The following is a 17,319-nucleotide window of genomic DNA, read 5'->3' on the forward strand; positions in this document are numbered from 1 at the left end:
TCAACATTTAAAAAGCAGTTGTTCTGTTGCAGCTAAATAGTATTTGGAATAATTCATAACCTTTTATTTTTGTTCCGTAGGCACTGGACTATGAGTTATGCAGATATAAATGTACCAATTGTGGCAGTGAAAATCTACAGCAGTGTGCTAGGATCAACAATACAAAAGATGATTTTTCACATGAGAGTGTCTATGCAACTCCACTCCTAACAGACAAATAGATTTCACAATTATAGCTAAATACAGAAATATCCACAGTCTGAACCAGATGTAAATCACTTATCACCAAATGCTTGAAATGAATACTTTTGAATCACTTACATTTCAGAACATGTAGTGACTGCTTATTGTAGGTGTGGGTTCATCCCTTAGTGATCTCCTAATCTATGAGAAATAGTGTCTTCGTGCTATACCTGTCAGTTTTGTGACATCACAACATTTCAATTTCAGTTTGAGCCAGATTTGAGCTAGTTGGCCATCAAGGGCAATACTGTCATGATGCAAACTCCCTTAGAAATTGATCTAAACTGAACTGAAGCCAACTATACTTGCTTGGCTATTTTTTACAATTGCTGCCAACTTTCTGTTAAGTGACTTGCCCAGGACTGGAGAGTGAAGCAAATCAATACTTTAATTTAAAAAGAGAGTATGGTATGTCTCACCTTTTGGACCAACTATACTAGCCCAACTACCAGTATCAGTGACTACTACCAACCAAGAAGCTCATGACTTTTTTTGATCTGCCTCATGATCTCTGATCAATGCTAAAGCATTTAAGAACTAGGTGCACTGCAATGAGTTTTTTAAAAAAAGTTTTATTAAAATATTCTGAAACAAAAGGGGAAAAAAAACTAGAGTCAAGGGGCAAGTGCTTGAGAATGTAAAAAGACACCTTTCTTTATAGGCAGAGCAAAATCAAGTGTGAACTTTGCCTCAGGGTGGATGGAAGAGAGAAAGCGCATCAGCACTTAATAACAATGACTTCTCTTGCAGCAGCAGCTGAAGCTACCTTATACCCAGTCAGGTCAATGGTCTCTCTGGCTCAATAATGTCTACATAAGGTGGTTGCTCTGCAGAGGTCTTTCCTAGCCGTACCTTGAAGATGCTGAGGATTGAACCAGAGATCTTCTAAATGCAAAGCTCTACCACTGACCCTCTGTTCCTTACACCCAGAGAAGTTTTTAACTCTTCAAAATTATTTGCCAGATCAAAAATGTTAGCTATAAAAATACAAAATATAACAGCCAGTAGCCAAATGGTTTAGCAAACACTGCAATGATACACAGCGGCGTAGCGTGGGTTGTCAGCACCCGGGGCAAGGCAAGTAATTTGCGCCCCCTAACCCATGGATTTGCGCCCCCTAACCTGTGGATTTGCGCCCCCTAACCCATGGATTTGCCCTAACCCCAGATGTTGCGCCCGGTGCGGCCGGCCCCCCCTGCACCCCCCACGCTACGCCACTGATGATACATTAACAGCAGTGAAGGAACTGATTTCCCTTCTTCAAATGTGTGTACCATTCTCCTGCTTCATTCCACTTCTCATCTCTTGAACATTACACAATTATATGTGTGCATTGGCAGTGCTTTTGCTACTGACATCCCCCAAACTAGCTGAAAAGTATTTTCCTTTATTAAGGCAGCACTTCTATACACATTTGCCTAGACATGCACAGATTTGCACTGCGAACCTTCAAACATTCATCCATGAAAAAGCACAAGTTAATACAGATGTGGTCCGATCTTGTCACAATTCCCGCGTTCTGTTTTGTTTCTCTCATCAGAAAAGAAACAAAAGGCATTCGGGTTGGCGAGCTGTCCCCTGGTTTCACAAAGCTTCGTGTTAGTCTCACGACACAGCCTGGGGTTACAAATGCCATCAAGAGTCATAAACAGACATGAAGCCAACAGACGTTAAACTAAAGTCAGTGTCTATAAAGCTATCACAGAGCTGCTGTAAACAATTGTCTTTCTGTGACTCCTTTCCAGTCAGATTTTGAGAAACATTGCAAGGAAAATATCACTGATGGGGAGGAAAAAATTCAAAAGAACACCAAGCCTTTCCCCACCATAGGTACTACTTACAACCAGTTAACAACAAATCTCCCCAAGGGAGCCTCAGAGCATCACATCCTGATGTAAAAATAATCTCAGCATTAAATTAGAAGAGGATTAGGGGTAATTAGAAGTTCAGGTCAATTTAAAAGGGGACTGTCTGTAGTAACATTCTCTAATGCATTATTTCTAAAATTGTCATAACAGCCAATTATCACATTAGAAATGGATAAACACAATTCTGAAGGCTAATTCAACTGTTGCTCTACGGAGGTTATTGCGTTCTCTTGAGTTTCCTCCCACCCATCCTTTTACAATTCTTGACTTCATTGCAGCTATTCTGTTCTCCTTTCCTCTGAGCTCACCTTGCCCCTCCGGGGATAATGTTTGTCACCTCCAAAGAATCTGCCCAGTGAGTCAAGTAGACCCGGTTCCCTGTATCTTCTGGGGGATCCATGTCTAGCATGGTCTATTGTACTTGCAGTTGCAAGTTTGGATCCATGCCGGAAAGAGGAGCGTTTCTGTGAAGCCATCAAATCCGAGTTCTCAGAAGCTGCTGCACTGTCTTCCTGAATGGTCTGTAGCTCATCTGATTCAGAGGGCCGGTCTTTGAAGGTGTTGTCTTCTCTCCCTGGGGCATCTCGGGAAAAGAGGCGGACCAAATGGGGACGACCAGTCGTGTCAGCTGGGTTGGCCTCCTTCCAGGCATTCTTTGGGTCTGCTGCGCCCTTGGAGTCTGTCACCGCTGTGCTCTTAGAGGAGGTCCCATTGTTCTGGTTCACATCTGCCTCTCCTGCAAACAACAAGGATGAGATATGAATGCAGGCCTCTGAAAAACAGAGAGCTGGAACAATGCAGCTTTCTTCCCCTTGCCTTGGGTTTGCTGCTTCACACAAAGTCCATAGATTATGTGCAGTTGCAACAGAACTGCCTTCTACCAGCTCCAGTACAGATATATTAATTTTTATCAGAATTAATATAGCGGGAAAGAAGAGTTGTCAGGCTGGTGCATGCCTATTTTATTTACTGAAACCTGTATTTGGAAGAAAGGCAAAGGTCTTTAGTTGTTAACAACATAGGGCACCCTTTTGCTTTGCCTGTTTTTGCAGGAGAGTATCAGAACAAATTTGTAATGACTGATAACATAACGTTTAGGCTACACAAGCGTAAGTGTAAATGTATCCTCTAAACAGCTGTGTTAGGTTCTGGACCACGATAATCCTGCAAAACTATCTGGGAAAATCTACACTGGCTGACTAATCATTTCAGAGTCCTATTTATGGTGCTGCTGCTTTAAAGTCCCAAATGGCTTAGGACCCAAATACCTGAAGGACTCCCTCTTTGCATACCAGGCTGCCCAGGTATTAAGATCCTGCTTCAAATACCCTCTTTAGTAGAGATATACTAAGTGTTCACACAGGACCTTTTTTGTGGCGGCATCCTGACTTTGGAATATCCTCACTGGTACTGACACTGCAAGCCTACTATTTGCCCTGGCATTTTATTTTAGGTTGCAGGTTTTTTTTCCTGGTGAGGTGATTTTTATTTTTATTTTTGCTTTTTGTCATATATTATACTTACCTGTTGCTTTAAAATTGTATTTATATCTGGTTATTCAAACATTTGTACAGACCCTAGAGTCTTCTGATGATAGACATTAAGTAACATTTTAAATAAGCAAATATGCATCTTCACTATCCAGCCTAACTTGCAATGATGAGAAATAATTACATCGACAGATTTCATTTGGGGGGGAGTCTTATTAGCAAATCTACTCTGGCATAACTGTTTACTCAGAGGAAAAAGAGATTCACCACCATTTGCGGGGGGGGGGGCGGGGGCGGAACGACTGTTCACACGTACAAAAAAGTGGTACTCAGTCCTCATATAACCTATCAGGAATTGACACGTGTTTTGCACAAGCAATCACATCACCACTGGTGTAGAAAAGAGCAAGCGTAACAATGAGGAAGTAGGAGCAACTTAAAAAGTTCGGGGCTTTTTGTTTAGGGAAAAAAGGGGAATTCCACAATACTAGAACCCAGGGTCATCCAATGAAAATGAAGGGTGGGTGATTCGTGACAAATGGTACACTACACTCCTTCCCGTCATGCATGATTTATGCTCCCCTAAGATGCAGTGATGGCCACCAACTTGGACCATTTTGAAAGGGGATTCAATAAACCCATCGATCCCTACTTCAACCAGAGGATCCAGGACCAGAGGACAGCAGTGGGAGAGGGCCGTTGCACTCATGTCCTCCTTGAAAGCTTCCCCTAGGCATCTGGTTGAATGCCGCACTAGACAGGCCTTTGTCTGGATCCAGCCAGGTGCTTCTTATGAGCCCAAAGTATAGAGAATTTCAAGGTCCTCTGCCAGTCTCAGAATATTGCTACTGTTGGTGACAGGTGCTCCGTGCCAGGAAGAATGTTCCAAGGCCGGGACATGTGCTCTGGCGGAACTAGAGCAGAGATAGAGAGCCACTGTGGCAGACAGTGTTTTAAAACTGATGCAGAAGGAACAGGCAGAAGGTGGAGGAACTGAGAGGAAAGCTGAGCTGGATGAAGCAAACAGAACAGCTTTCTGATCTCTCTGTCACGTTTTCTGTGGGGATTATGCCTTGCTGCTAGCAGGCTGCCAGAGATTCCAACAGCATCTCATCACTTCTGGTAATCCCTGTCGCAACCCTTGCGTTCATATTTTGCTGCCATTGACACATATGCACGCACTATTCCTTTTCCTGAAACTGCAGCTTTTTAAAAATTTGCAACCAACTTTTTCTTTTCTTTAAGGGAGGGGGGAATTTGAGTACTTTTGCATTTGAATGCATGTCCCCCCCCCCCCCCCCGCTTGCTTGGACCGTCAGCAGGGTCTGAGCTCAGTCATACCTGCTTGGCCTCAGTGACAGGGATAACAGTTTCCAAAGAAACCCATGAATATAATTAAAAACGGAAAAGGGCTGTGTTTAGTAGCAACATTTCTGTTGCTTGTCTGGACTTTAGCAACTTTGTCGCTGACTGTGGAGATGTAAAGAGGTTGATCCCTTGCAATTCTGTGAAAATGTTGCTGCCCCAAGACTTTTTGAGATTGGAATTAAATCAGATATTAATTCCTGCATAAAGACCCTGTGAGCAACCAACACAATATAAGGAATTTTATTCATCAACACTGGCAAGATTCTATGCCATAATACACATTCATTCCAGGGTGGTGGGGGGAACGGACAGAACAATGAAGCTATTGTTTTTAATTAAATGCATTAACAAAACACCAGAGCATCTGCATGCTAATATTTTTACAACAGTTGTGCTTTGTGTCAGTGAATGCATTTATTTCTGGCCAACAAAGGAAAGCATTTGTGCCACAAAAGGAGCTTCTCCCAATACTAGCTAGAACATCTTATGCCTTCCTTTAGTAAGGAAAATATGTATTGAGAGCTTTTATTCTCCTGCTCCCTACAGTGGAGTGTCACCGTTTTAAAAGGTACAGCACAACCATAGGTGTACTTACCTGCACTTGCAGAGTAGCAGAGATAAAATGATAAACTAAAAAGGAATAGATTTTGACCAGCCTGATTGATGAGAGGTTGGCAACACAAGGCCTCAGGCCTGCCAATACTTTCCCACTCAACGGCCACCACAGTAACGTAGTAGCATGGGGACAAACTTGGTTCCAGTCTAGGTAAGATTCTGGGCACCCCAAAAACATTTACTATGTCAGCATCATGTTTAAAAGCAAATGTCTTAATAAAAGTGCAGTCCCTATACACAGCTTCTGTTTAGGCCATAGGTTGCTGGTATGCAGAATACTAGAATTATTTAACAATTATTCCTGGCTATATGACTGGGTAAGGTTGTGTGTGTGTGTGTGTGTGTGTGTGTCTGTGTGTGTGTGTACTAACACATGCAAATATATATGAGTAATTTCTGCTCTTTGTCCATACATTATATACCATAAATTTATTAATGTGCCTATTCTCCTGTTGGAAGAGGCATGAGGCATAATTTTGGGACATCCTCATGCCATGCTTGATAATTTAAAAAACCATCATAAATACGATTGATGCACCATTTTCTAAATGTAGTTTAAGTTTTTTTCTGTTCAATCCAACATTGCTAGAATAATTTCAGAACTGAAACCATATGTATTAAAATTGTCAGATATTTAAATGTAATGAGCCACTGCTTTTGTCTCCAATTCTTGGTCTTTGAAATAGTCCTGATCACTGCATCTGAGTGAGCTTTGTCTGACTCATTATTTCAGAATAAGAAAACCATTCCGTTCATATACCCTGTTCAAGTTAATTACACACAGTTTGATTCGTAGGGACACCGTGAGTACCTGCTCTTAACTGTTATCTCTTACTTTCCTTTTGTCATTAAGGCTCTTCCAATCTCCTGAGTGAAATACACTTCAGTGCAAAAGTTCAACATAATTTTATCATGCTTTGAATGAATTCCTCTGAAGAAATGGTTAATGCAATTTTATCTGTGAAACCTGTGGGTTTTGCAGTGTTGGAATTTTAGATCAGTACACTTTGTTCTCTATGACTCAAAGATGAAGTATGATTCTATTAAACGGGTACTAAAAGCCAAAAAAACAAAACACTTCAAAGTCATTGAGAATACTTGTGGAATGTCATAGAATTTCAGGGGCTTCTATGTACAATGCAAAGTATCTTTGGTTATGCAGAACAAATTTTTACTTCATGAAACCTGAAGATGTGCTGAAATATCCTGTGAAGTGTCTCTTGCCAGAGTGTTCTACAAGTCATGTAGAACCAAATGGTGCAGATTGACCCCAGAATTGACCCCAAAGCCTTGCCAATTACCCAAGTGGAAAAAAATGTCTTGTAGGAGCTGCTGTCCATGACAATAAAACCTGAAAATTCACATGAAGATAGGTTGAAGATGCAGTAGATGGACAAATGCAAGGTTGAATCTGTACCCAACCTTTGTACAGTTGTGAAGTAAGTGGTCGGTGTCTGTTTGCATTAGCTATACGGAGCACAATATTGATGAAGTTGCCAAAACTCTTAGCTCAGGAATTGGTGGCTCGTGAAGCTTACCTCAAACACCACCTCCAATTTCCTCAATCTCAATTTTTAATCTGAGATGGAGAAGTCAGTCACTCCCTACTTTTCACCCAACCAGCTTCCAAACGCCCCCCCCCCCCTTAATTGCCTTTCCTGGTTCTCCAGCAGTGGGATAGAGAAAGGTCCCACTTTTCCTCTGACTCATGGCATGCTGCTATGGCTAAAGCTAGGTGCCAGGAGCACTTGGAAGCTTCTATTTACCAGAGCTTCTGTGCCTGGCCCCAGGAAGGGGCAGGCCAGAGAGAACCCCCACCTCCTTTCCCCATCCCACATAGAGCAGGTAAGTGGATGAGTGGTGAGGAAGGGGTCTGGAGGGAGGCAGGTAGTAGTTGGTTGAGTGAGGATTCATAGGCTCATGGGGGAAAGTTCTGGGGGAAAGATGAGGTCTCGTAGTTGGAGATGAGGTAGCGTCAGATGTGGCTTGAAATGGAATTGTGCTTGGTAAACCAACTGGTTTTCCAAAGTTGGAACCCAAATGAAGGAATTTGCTCCATCACTAGTTTGGAAAAATGAGAGACCAGATTTGCCACCCTGGGCTTCTTTGTGAGGAAGGGTGGGCTATAAACTGAAAAATAAAATAAATAAAATCACCTTCATGTTGATACAACAAAAGCAAGTTTTGACATGCTTTGTGACTTCCTTGAATACATAAGCATCTTTACCAAAGAAACATAAAAATGTAATTAAATGATACACACTTTTTCTGGAATGTAGTATGTGAACTTAACACCTGTTTATTTTACATTCAATATATATATATATTAATTAGGTAAAGGTAAAGGTACCCCTGCCTGTACGGGCCAGTCTTGACAGACTCTAGGGTTGTGCGCCCATCTCACTTAAGAGGCCGGGGGCCAGCGCTGTCCGGAGACACTTCTGGGTCACGTGGCCAGCGTGACAAAGCTGCATCTGGCGAGCCAGCGCAGCACATGGAAACGCCGTTTACCTTCCCGCCAGTAAGCGGTCCCTATTTATCTACTTGCACCCGGGGGTGCTTTCGAACTGCTAGGTTGGCAGGCGCTGGGACCGAGCAATGGGAGCGCACCCCGCCGCAGGGATTCGAACCGCCGACCTTTCGATCGGCAAGCCCTAGGCGCTGAGGCTTTTACCCACAGCGCCACCCACGTCCCATTTTTTTTAAATTACTTGATAATAAAAATTAAGTAACTTTCAGATTGTAATGTATTTTCACACACTGGGGCACAAGCTGATTTCTCAAGATGAAGTAGAACAATGGCTCTCAAGTGGAATTTGGTAGTGTGGGCCTAGTTTGCAGCACATCCTCCTTGTTTTCTAAGTACGTCTGGCATAGATTCAGATTACTGAGGGTCATGGGGGAGAAGGAGCAGGAAACAAAAGCCTGTGGTTGCAGCCAGTGGGATTTGCTATGGCAGAAATTTGGAATCTATGAAAAGCATGTGGCATACATCCAGACAACCCCGCAGAGACCCAAGAAATAAAATAAAACCCCAAAGCTTTCTCAACAAATAAATTCTGTCAAGGCACCCACACATTTCAAGCAGAAACCATCCTTTGTGTGTTTAGAACATAGTTTTTGTTTAGCTATAAGCATCTCACACAAGAGAGAGTACAAAATGTGGCATGATGAAAATGTAATATTCCCCCTCCCCCCTTTTTTTTTCCTGTGGAAGTTTGCCTCCTATTTTACAGAAAGTGAATTGTTCAAATGAAGATATATAAGCATTCATTCTACAGACTGTCAAGAGTTGCTTCAGGAAAGGAATGCTTAGCTGTCTTCCATGTCATAAATCTAAATGAACACCTATGATAACTTTGGGTTGGCAGCTTTATGTGGAACAAAAGTGGCTTGCAGAGAGGAAATCAACCTCTTTAAGATGGATGTCCACAGTATAATAATGAACTCACTGCTTATGCTTTATGCAAGTTTATAGAGAAATTATGTGCTGGAGATATGCAGTGGGCATGCTATTTCCCTGTAATAAGAAAAGAAGAAAAGAAAAGAAACACTTATCTTAGCAACAGATCTCAAATGTCATGCTATTTTCAGTGCTAATTGAAGTGAGGGCAAGTGGCAAGTCTATTTGACTTTTTGAAGACATGTTCATGGAAGTTTTTAATGATGGATGTTTTATTGTGTTTTTAATATTTTCTTGGGAGCTACCCAGCATGGTTTGGGCAACCCAGTCAGATGGGAATAATAATAATAATAATAATAATAATAATAATAATAATATTTTCTCATTTGCTGATCTCAAGGGAGGATCATGGCTTCCAGGGCTCAAAGTGGCCTAACCTTTATTTTTTCGTATGCTGTTCTCCCATATGTATCTCTCATCACTTCCAGCCAGCCTGACCAATGATCAGGGATGACGGGAGTTGTAGTCCAAAAACATCTGGTGGGCCACAAGTTCCCCATTTCTGGTCTATAGGAGGACATGTGAAGCCAGCCATGGATTTACTTCTTTTATTTCCTCTTATTTGGCCACCAGCAATTCAAATACTGAGCACCTTGCCCAACATAGGCAAGAGCATCTGTGCTGTTTTACTACTGATGGCACATTCCAGCTGTGATTCAATAGATCAGTTGTTGATACCTAACCTAAATACATTATTTAGACGTAAGTAAACAAACAAACAAACAAACAAACAAACCTTTATTCGTTTTATTTGATGGGTTTTATGTTTTTTATCTGTGAAAACCATAGCTCTGGAGTGGCTAACACATTGTTTGTTTGTTTTTTATTAAAGATTTTCTTGATTTACAAAAGTGTGTGCAATGTCTCTCTCTCTTGTATATTTTCCCCCCATGTAACATTTTTACAAATCAGTTTCATTTGTTGAGACATTAGGAAGAAAGGGGGGAAAGAGGTGGAGAAGGGGGAAAGATGGGTGGGGTCGGGTGGCGATGTTTCTATTTTACTTACTATATGTAGGGTTTGGTGTCAGCATTGCTTGTGCAGGTTCTTTGCTGTTCACTTGTGTTCCTTTGGTGATGAGAGAGGTTGGGGTTGGCCTAGGATGTGGCTGTTCATTTGTAGTTGGCTGTGGTGCTCTTTGTTTTCATGTGTGAATGGGGTGGGTGGGTGTTTTGGATCAGGTTAGCCATATTGATTTGTATGCTGTTGGTGGGTTTTTGTCATTGTCTTGTTGGGCTGTGTATGTGATAAAGGGGAGCCATACCGGGGTGAAGGTGTCGTCTTCTATTTCTCCCCCTGTCAGTTTCAGTTGGTTAATTTTTCTAGTAGGGCTGTTTCCCATACTATTTGGTACCATTGGTCCATGCTTACTCCTGGCTAACACATTGTTTCGCGCATCTTTTCTCTGATTGAAGTACCAAGGCATTTGTAGTAAAAAAGAGATAGGAACTTTTTGTCACTGCCTCCAAAAGTACTTTCTCCCTGTAGATCGGCTGGGATCTTGAAACATTTAATTACCTCCTGTTCTTAGGACTTTTTATGACTGCAGCTTTCAAGCATGTTTTATTGCGGCAACTTTAGCATTTTATATAACGTAATTATATATTGTCGAAAGTATTGTCTTTGAATGGTTTCCAAAAAAGGCAAAATTGTAATAACAATCGCCGTCATGATCATATTGGTGATGGAAATGGAGTTTTCGAGATTAAGGGCTGTTTGATTCCATTCTATTTCAAAGTGTTTTGTTGTTCTCTAAAAGAAACCCCAATTCTTCAATATTAGATTGAAACAGCCACTGTGTGCAAAAAAAAGTTGTGGAGAAGAGAGTTGTTTGGTGCAGTTAATTAATTTTGAAATGTAAAAACATTTCCCTGTAGAAAATCCATTCCTCTCATCAAAAGTGACACATTTCTTTCTTTTTTAACCTTACCTGTATATTCATTTGTCTTCATACTCTGGGAGTTGTTACCAACAAGATCAAAGCAGTCATTAAAGTTTTGGCCATTACATTGTTAGGTTCTTCTTCCCACTCTCTTTCTATGCTTCAAATATGTGAGGAAATAGCAAGTGATACTATCCTCTGATCCAGAAGTATAGCAGGAGCAAAGACTGACAGATCCAACATTTTAGAGTGGGGCTGATTTGGAAATATGCCTAGCTTTGGTACTGCTGCCCCAGCAGATTAAATCATCGTTTCTTATGACATCCTGACCAGAAAACTGCAGTTTAATTACTGCAGGCAAACTAGGTTATGAAACCAGGATCTGATCCTGGACAGAAGCACTGAAAAGGTAAAGTAAAGGTAAAGGACCCCTGGACAGTTAAGTCCAGTCAAAGGCAACTATGGGGTTGTGGCGCTCATCTCACTTTCAGACCAAGGGAGCCAGCGTTTGTCCAAAGAGTTTTCCGGGTCATGTGGCCAGCATGACTAAACCGCTTCTGGAGAAATGGAACACTGTGATGGAAACCAGAGTGCACGGAAACGCTGTTTACCTTCCCACCGCAGTGATACCTATTTATCTACTTGCACTGGCATGCTTTCAAACTGCTAGGTTGGCAGGAGCTGGAACAGATCAATGGAAGTTCACCCAGTCACGGGGATTTGAACTGCCGACCTTCTGATAGGCAAGCCCGAGAGGCTCAGTGGTTTAGATCATAGTGCCACCCGCATCCCTACAGAAGCACTGAATCGAAGTGTGTTAAGGGAAAAGATAAAGAATTGAGTGAGAAGGCAGAGATGCAGGAACATGGTTCTTCTGTGGGTCAATGAACCATGACTTATCAGCCCAAGAATTTGACATCTGAACTGTGCCACTGTGTTTCAGAAAATAGGTTCTAAAGGAATACAAATGAAAAGTTTAAAAGCCATTCACTTTAAAATACTCTAAAAGGGTGCTAAATGCCTGTGTTTGGTATATGTTGGGATTTAATTAGAACTAGTATGTTAAAATGGGATGTCAGACCTATTTGTCTTAAGATGTGTGTTAGTTCTCTGAAATTACCATGTGAGAAGGCTCATTAAGCCAGACTCTGTGTGCTAAGCTGTGTGCCACACATCCCTAATCCTGTGGTATCAACAAGTATAAGACAAGTGTAAAAAGTAATGGAGTCTGACTGTTTTCCTTTGATGTAATGGCCTGGGGATAATGATCCATGAGCACATCAAAGGAGTGGGGCTTTGGCTGGTGTTAGAAAAAGCAGAGTCCATGAAAACTTGGGAGAAACAATGTGATGAAAGCTGACAGGAGGAAGTTACGGGTCAGAGGGAAATGGCTTTTTGCTGTTAGGCTGCAGGGCTGTAGTCCAGAAAGGAACAGAAATCTCTTGGGGAGTAATGCAGTGAACCCCTCCGTCGTAGATTCAGGTTGCATATATGTGAAGATAAACCATATATCATAAAGACACCACAGACTCCACTGTGCCCAAAAAGAAACACAGATGCTGGTACCCTTAGAATCTCGCACTCCTCAGAGATTGGGTGGAGTGTGACCATACCTTTTATGAAAGCTACTGGCAACAGCAAAGTCAAATGAGGGACTGCCTCCATTAGGCTAAATATGGGGGAGCATTTAACAAAACACCTCACAATTCAGTAAACCACACAGTGTTAATAATTTCCATGGCTTTGAGTTCTGTGGTCCCTAAAAGTATGGAAAAGGGAACTTTTGCAGGTTATATATAATTTATGGAGCTCTGCAAAACAGAGAGAGAGGCTGGCTTTTTTAGTGATTGCCCACAACTGTGGAACACTCTTTCCCCAGATGTTCATCAACGTTGAGAATGAACAGTTTCTGGAAAAGTGTGCATTTAAAAAATATTCAGCCTGTCATGCAACCAGGATTTCACAGAGGTGGAATGTTTCTAGTCTTATTGTATATGCCCCAAATTATTAGGAAAGGATAAGCTAGAAACCAAATTACATAATCAAATGTACCAATCATAGATCATCCATGATTCAAAATGCAGTTTTGTAAAACTTCATTTTAAAGGCATTTTACATTTTTACATGAACACTGAAGAAACACATTTCACCTCATTTTCTATATTATTGTGATGACTAGAGTAGAAGGAGAGGTGAGTTTCTTATGGCCAGTGGTTTCTATAGATTAGTGGTTTTCAGACTTTGTGCTTTCAAGGAAGACTTGGCTGCTTAATGCACCCTGAAAATCTTCCATGGAACCCCTATGAAACAAAGAAGATTCTGCAGTATATTTCTGGGCACATGCTCAGTTCATATGGGAAACTGGTCAAGCGTGTTGGGCCAAACCCACAAACACATCACTTACTCCAAAGCACATCCAATAGTATCTATAGCTGGAGGATTGATAGTGGTGGGGAAATTTAGAAAACTAGAGTTAAAAGGAAAATGTTCCTCTTCAACAAGGCCATGCAAATATGTCTTCTGAGTTAAGACACATCAGAAGAAAGAGTTGTTGTTTTTTGTTTCTAACAGCAAGCTTCTTACACGCATTATGGCAAATTTCCTTAACTGAGTAAAATTAGTTTGTGCTAAGGATCAAACTGATTGGGATGAAATCTGCTCTGGAAAGCCCTTGCAGAGATCCTATTATGCACTCCAGCATGTCCCCAAATACCCCTTTAGGCAGGACTGCGAGGAGCACAGCACCAGAGCGCATAGTCCCTTCTGGGTCCTATTGACTATTGTGTAGGGGGAAGAGCAAGAAGATTTGCACTGAGCTTCTGCGAGCTTTTCAAAATGCCTTTGTTCGCACACTGCATAATCAAGTAGGCCCACACAGGCAGGGGGAGGAGGGGCACAGTTTGCTTTTGCCAGAAAAGTTAACATTTAAAAAGGGATCAAACTACTAACAGTCCTCTCCATTTAGAAAATGCAATGATCCCAATGATGATAATGTAAACCTTCCCACAGTTTAAACTTTCAGTCAAGCATTGTGATCTTCAGCTTCCCTTATCTATATGGCTAATGGCTGCATGAGCCTCTCCTCTCTACTCATTCCCTTTCCAAGTTTTCCTTCCATTCACAGAAACCACCCTTTGGCCTTTTCTGATCTTAGTTCATCTGGAGCACTCCCTCATCCAACACTTCTGTCATTGGCCTCTCTGCTTTCTTTTGCTTGTGACGTTGTAAGGACCAAGACTATTCATTTCCTAAGCCACCTGTTGTTTCTTTTCCATGTCCTTTCTGAACATCAGAGCACCTGATCCAATGAACATAGAAAGTTAACTGATACAGAGTCAAATGGCTGATACATCTTTTTCAGTATTGTCTACTCGCTGACTGACAATAGCTGTCCCGGGTTTGGGACAGGGGTCTTTCTTAACTGGAAATGTCAGGGGTTGAATCTATATGTTCTCTGTCACAGAGCTACAGTGATTCTTGCTCACCCACACTGCCACTTGACTTATATTTTGCTCATATTGTGTACTGATTAACTCCCCCAAGTCCAAAAGCGTTTTTTGTTTTTCCACGAATGTGCTTTGCAAAAACCTAATCTCATCTGCTGAATCGAAGCTCAGTTAAGCAAAATCTCTTTTTGTATTTTCTGTGCATCTGATAATAAGCACTAAGCTCCCTCTGAGAGTTATCTTCATGGACAATTGCTTAGGGCCAGGCTACGAATTTGACATCCCCATGGTTCTAGGTTCAGAACCAACTGTGGACCATAGCAACTGAGCCGGAATGTGAACTTAGGTCTCCAGGCTCCAAACACAGTGGGTTGGAGTCAGACTCAATTGGGTCAACTTAATTCACATTGATTTCACCATCAGAAAGTGTCTTTCATGTTCTCTCTAGAAACAATAAATGCCATTTAAGCTTGTTGAACCTCTAGATATTCCTTAGCTGGTATAGGATTTTCCAATATGCAGCTTGAGGGTACTCCTGAATCCTTTGCTGCCACTTGAGGCTCAGGTGGCTTCAGTGGCACAGAGTGCCTTCCATCAGCTTTGGCTTGTGGCCGAGCTGCAACCATATCTGGACAGGGACAGCCTAACTACTGCTGCCTATGCTCTGGTAACCTCTAGATTAGACTACTGAAACTGCTTTATGTAGGGCTGCTTCTGAAGACAATTTGGAAACTTCAGCTGGTGCAGAATCTGGTGGCCAGGTTGCTCTCCAGAGCAGGATGATTTGAGTATATTACACTGATCCTGGCCCAACTGCACTGGCTGCCAATTAGCTTCCAGGCCCAATTCAAAGGGCTGGTTTTGGCCTATAAAGCCTTAAATGACTCAGGTCTGCAACACCTCAATGACCACCTCTCTCCACATGAACCTACAGACCCTTCAAGTGTCCCTATTTTCCAGGGACGTCCCTGATTTAGAGAAGCTGTCCCAGTTTCTGATTTGATCCCAGAATGTCCCGCTTTTCCGTAGGATGTTCTTATTTTCACTGGAGAAATATTGGAGGGTATGGAGTTATCCAACCCCCGAGCCATCTGAAGGCAATCCTGTATAGGGAAGTGTGTTTTTTTAAAAAAAGTTTAATGTTTTATTATGTTTCTATATATGTTGGAAGCTGCCCAGAGTGGCTGGGGCAACCTGGTGAGATGTTTGGGGTTTAAAGAGTAAAATTATCATTATGGAATGGGACATGCCTATTTTCATCGGAGAAACGTTGGAGAGTATGAACCTACCTGGACCCTGAGATCATCCTCTGAGGCCCTTCTTCATGTGCCACTTCCATGAGAGGTCTGGAGGGCGGCAACACAAGAACGGGCCTTTTCTGCAGTGGCTCTCTACTTGTGGGTTGGTTTGCTTGGCACCTTCATTATACACCTTTAGGTGTCAGGCGAAAAGGTTCATCTTCAACCAGGCCTTTGGCTGATTGACATCTGATGCCCTTTTAAATGTGTTGTGGGATTTCTGGTTTGTTTTTGTTCTTATTTTTATTAAGCATTTTGTGTTTTGAATATTGTAATTGTATGCTGTGAACTGCCCTGAGATCTATGGATGAAGGGCTGTATACTGCTGCTGCTACTACTAATAACAACAACAATAATAATAATAGAATTATCTTGAGTTTGAAAGTTATTTCCCCTCAATTTCTCTTCTCTCCATCCCCTCCCCCTGCAAGTGCATTCTTTGCCTTAAATGTGACTCAATGCAGCACCAAGAACAATGGTGGCTCACGGTATAGAAAAGCAGCAGTGATCGATGGAGCTTAACACAATATCAGCTTTTCAGTCAGAGCATTCTCGAGTGAGAAACTGCTTGCACAGTACCAAGCTTTGTACCAGTTAGTGGGAGTTACTGCTATTAAAAAAAAACACAAAACCTTTTTGCAAAAAAAAAAAAGTAGTTAGCTTTTCAAATATGTATAGTATTCTTCAGCATAGCACCGTACAAAAAAAGGCACACAGAAAGAAAGATGTGGGTTTTCCAAGAACAAAGCTTTAGGAATGGTAATAAAGAAGCAGCTCCCAATGTTCCAGGGCTTGGAAAACACTTTCTGAACTCTACTGAGTCCTGGTGAGTTTTTCTTCCACTCCTATAATTCCAAGTGACTCAGAACCAACCTGGACCACTTGGCAATGGTAAGTAGCTGGTGGTTCTTCTGAGGGATGATGAAGAATACGAGATACCAAGAGAACTGCTATGGTTGCCCTCTCTATCCCCTGTAACAGTCACACTGCAGGGCTGTAAGATCAGTGGTCAATCGTGTGCTTTGCCTGCAGGAGTTGCCAGGTAAGATATCTCAGGTGGTCAAGATTCCAGGCCAAGGTATGTGGGGCAATGGGAGTTATATGGAACACTTGTTTGTCCTCCTCAGGTATAAAGGAGGACAGGGTGTCCATTTTGCTACAATTCTCAGAGTTCCCCGTGAAAAGAGATGGATTGTTAAACCACTTTGGCAATGGCAGCTCTGGGAGTCTCCTAACACCTCTTAGCACCCTTAAATGAACTACAGCTCCCAGAATTCTTTTGGGGGAACCATGACTGTTTAAAGAAGTATCATGGGGCTTCAGATGTATGGCATGGGTATCATCTAGAATTGGCTAATTGGTTCATATGACTCTGATCTTGTATAATCTATACTAGTGGCCTATTCATTTCCAGGCTCTTTAAACCATCATGAGCCTGCAAAATGACTGTTTAATTACCCACGTGCTCCACTCAATACCTGAGGCTCATCTGAAGTTTGGCACAGTCTTCTCACCGGAGGCACCAGCATCATGACATGCCCTCTCCAAGAAGGCTGTCTAAATCTCACCAATTTTGGTCTTCAGCCGCTAGAAAGGCCTTTCCAGAAAGGCCTTTGGGAGCAACTAATGCAGTGTCCTTGATTTCC

General features: G+C 42.0%; 1 protein-coding gene across 3 annotated transcripts in view; it reads right to left on the reverse strand.

Annotated features, from left to right (window-relative positions):
* The window catches only part of MBP (myelin basic protein), a 95,792-nt gene that overhangs the window by 24,531 nt on the left and 53,942 nt on the right, over positions 1-17,319 (reverse strand). For all 3 annotated transcript variants that reach the window (XM_028737497.2, XM_028737495.2, XM_028737496.2), the window contains one exon: positions 2,420-2,847. In XM_028737497.2, coding sequence (XP_028593330.1) covers positions 2,420-2,847 — 428 coding nt within the window. The remainder of the gene's footprint in view (positions 1-2,419; positions 2,848-17,319) is intronic.

Source organism: Podarcis muralis, chromosome 8 (assembly GCF_964188315.1).
Source record: "Podarcis muralis chromosome 8, rPodMur119.hap1.1, whole genome shotgun sequence".
Lineage (NCBI taxonomy): Eukaryota > Metazoa > Chordata > Lepidosauria > Squamata > Lacertidae > Podarcis > Podarcis muralis.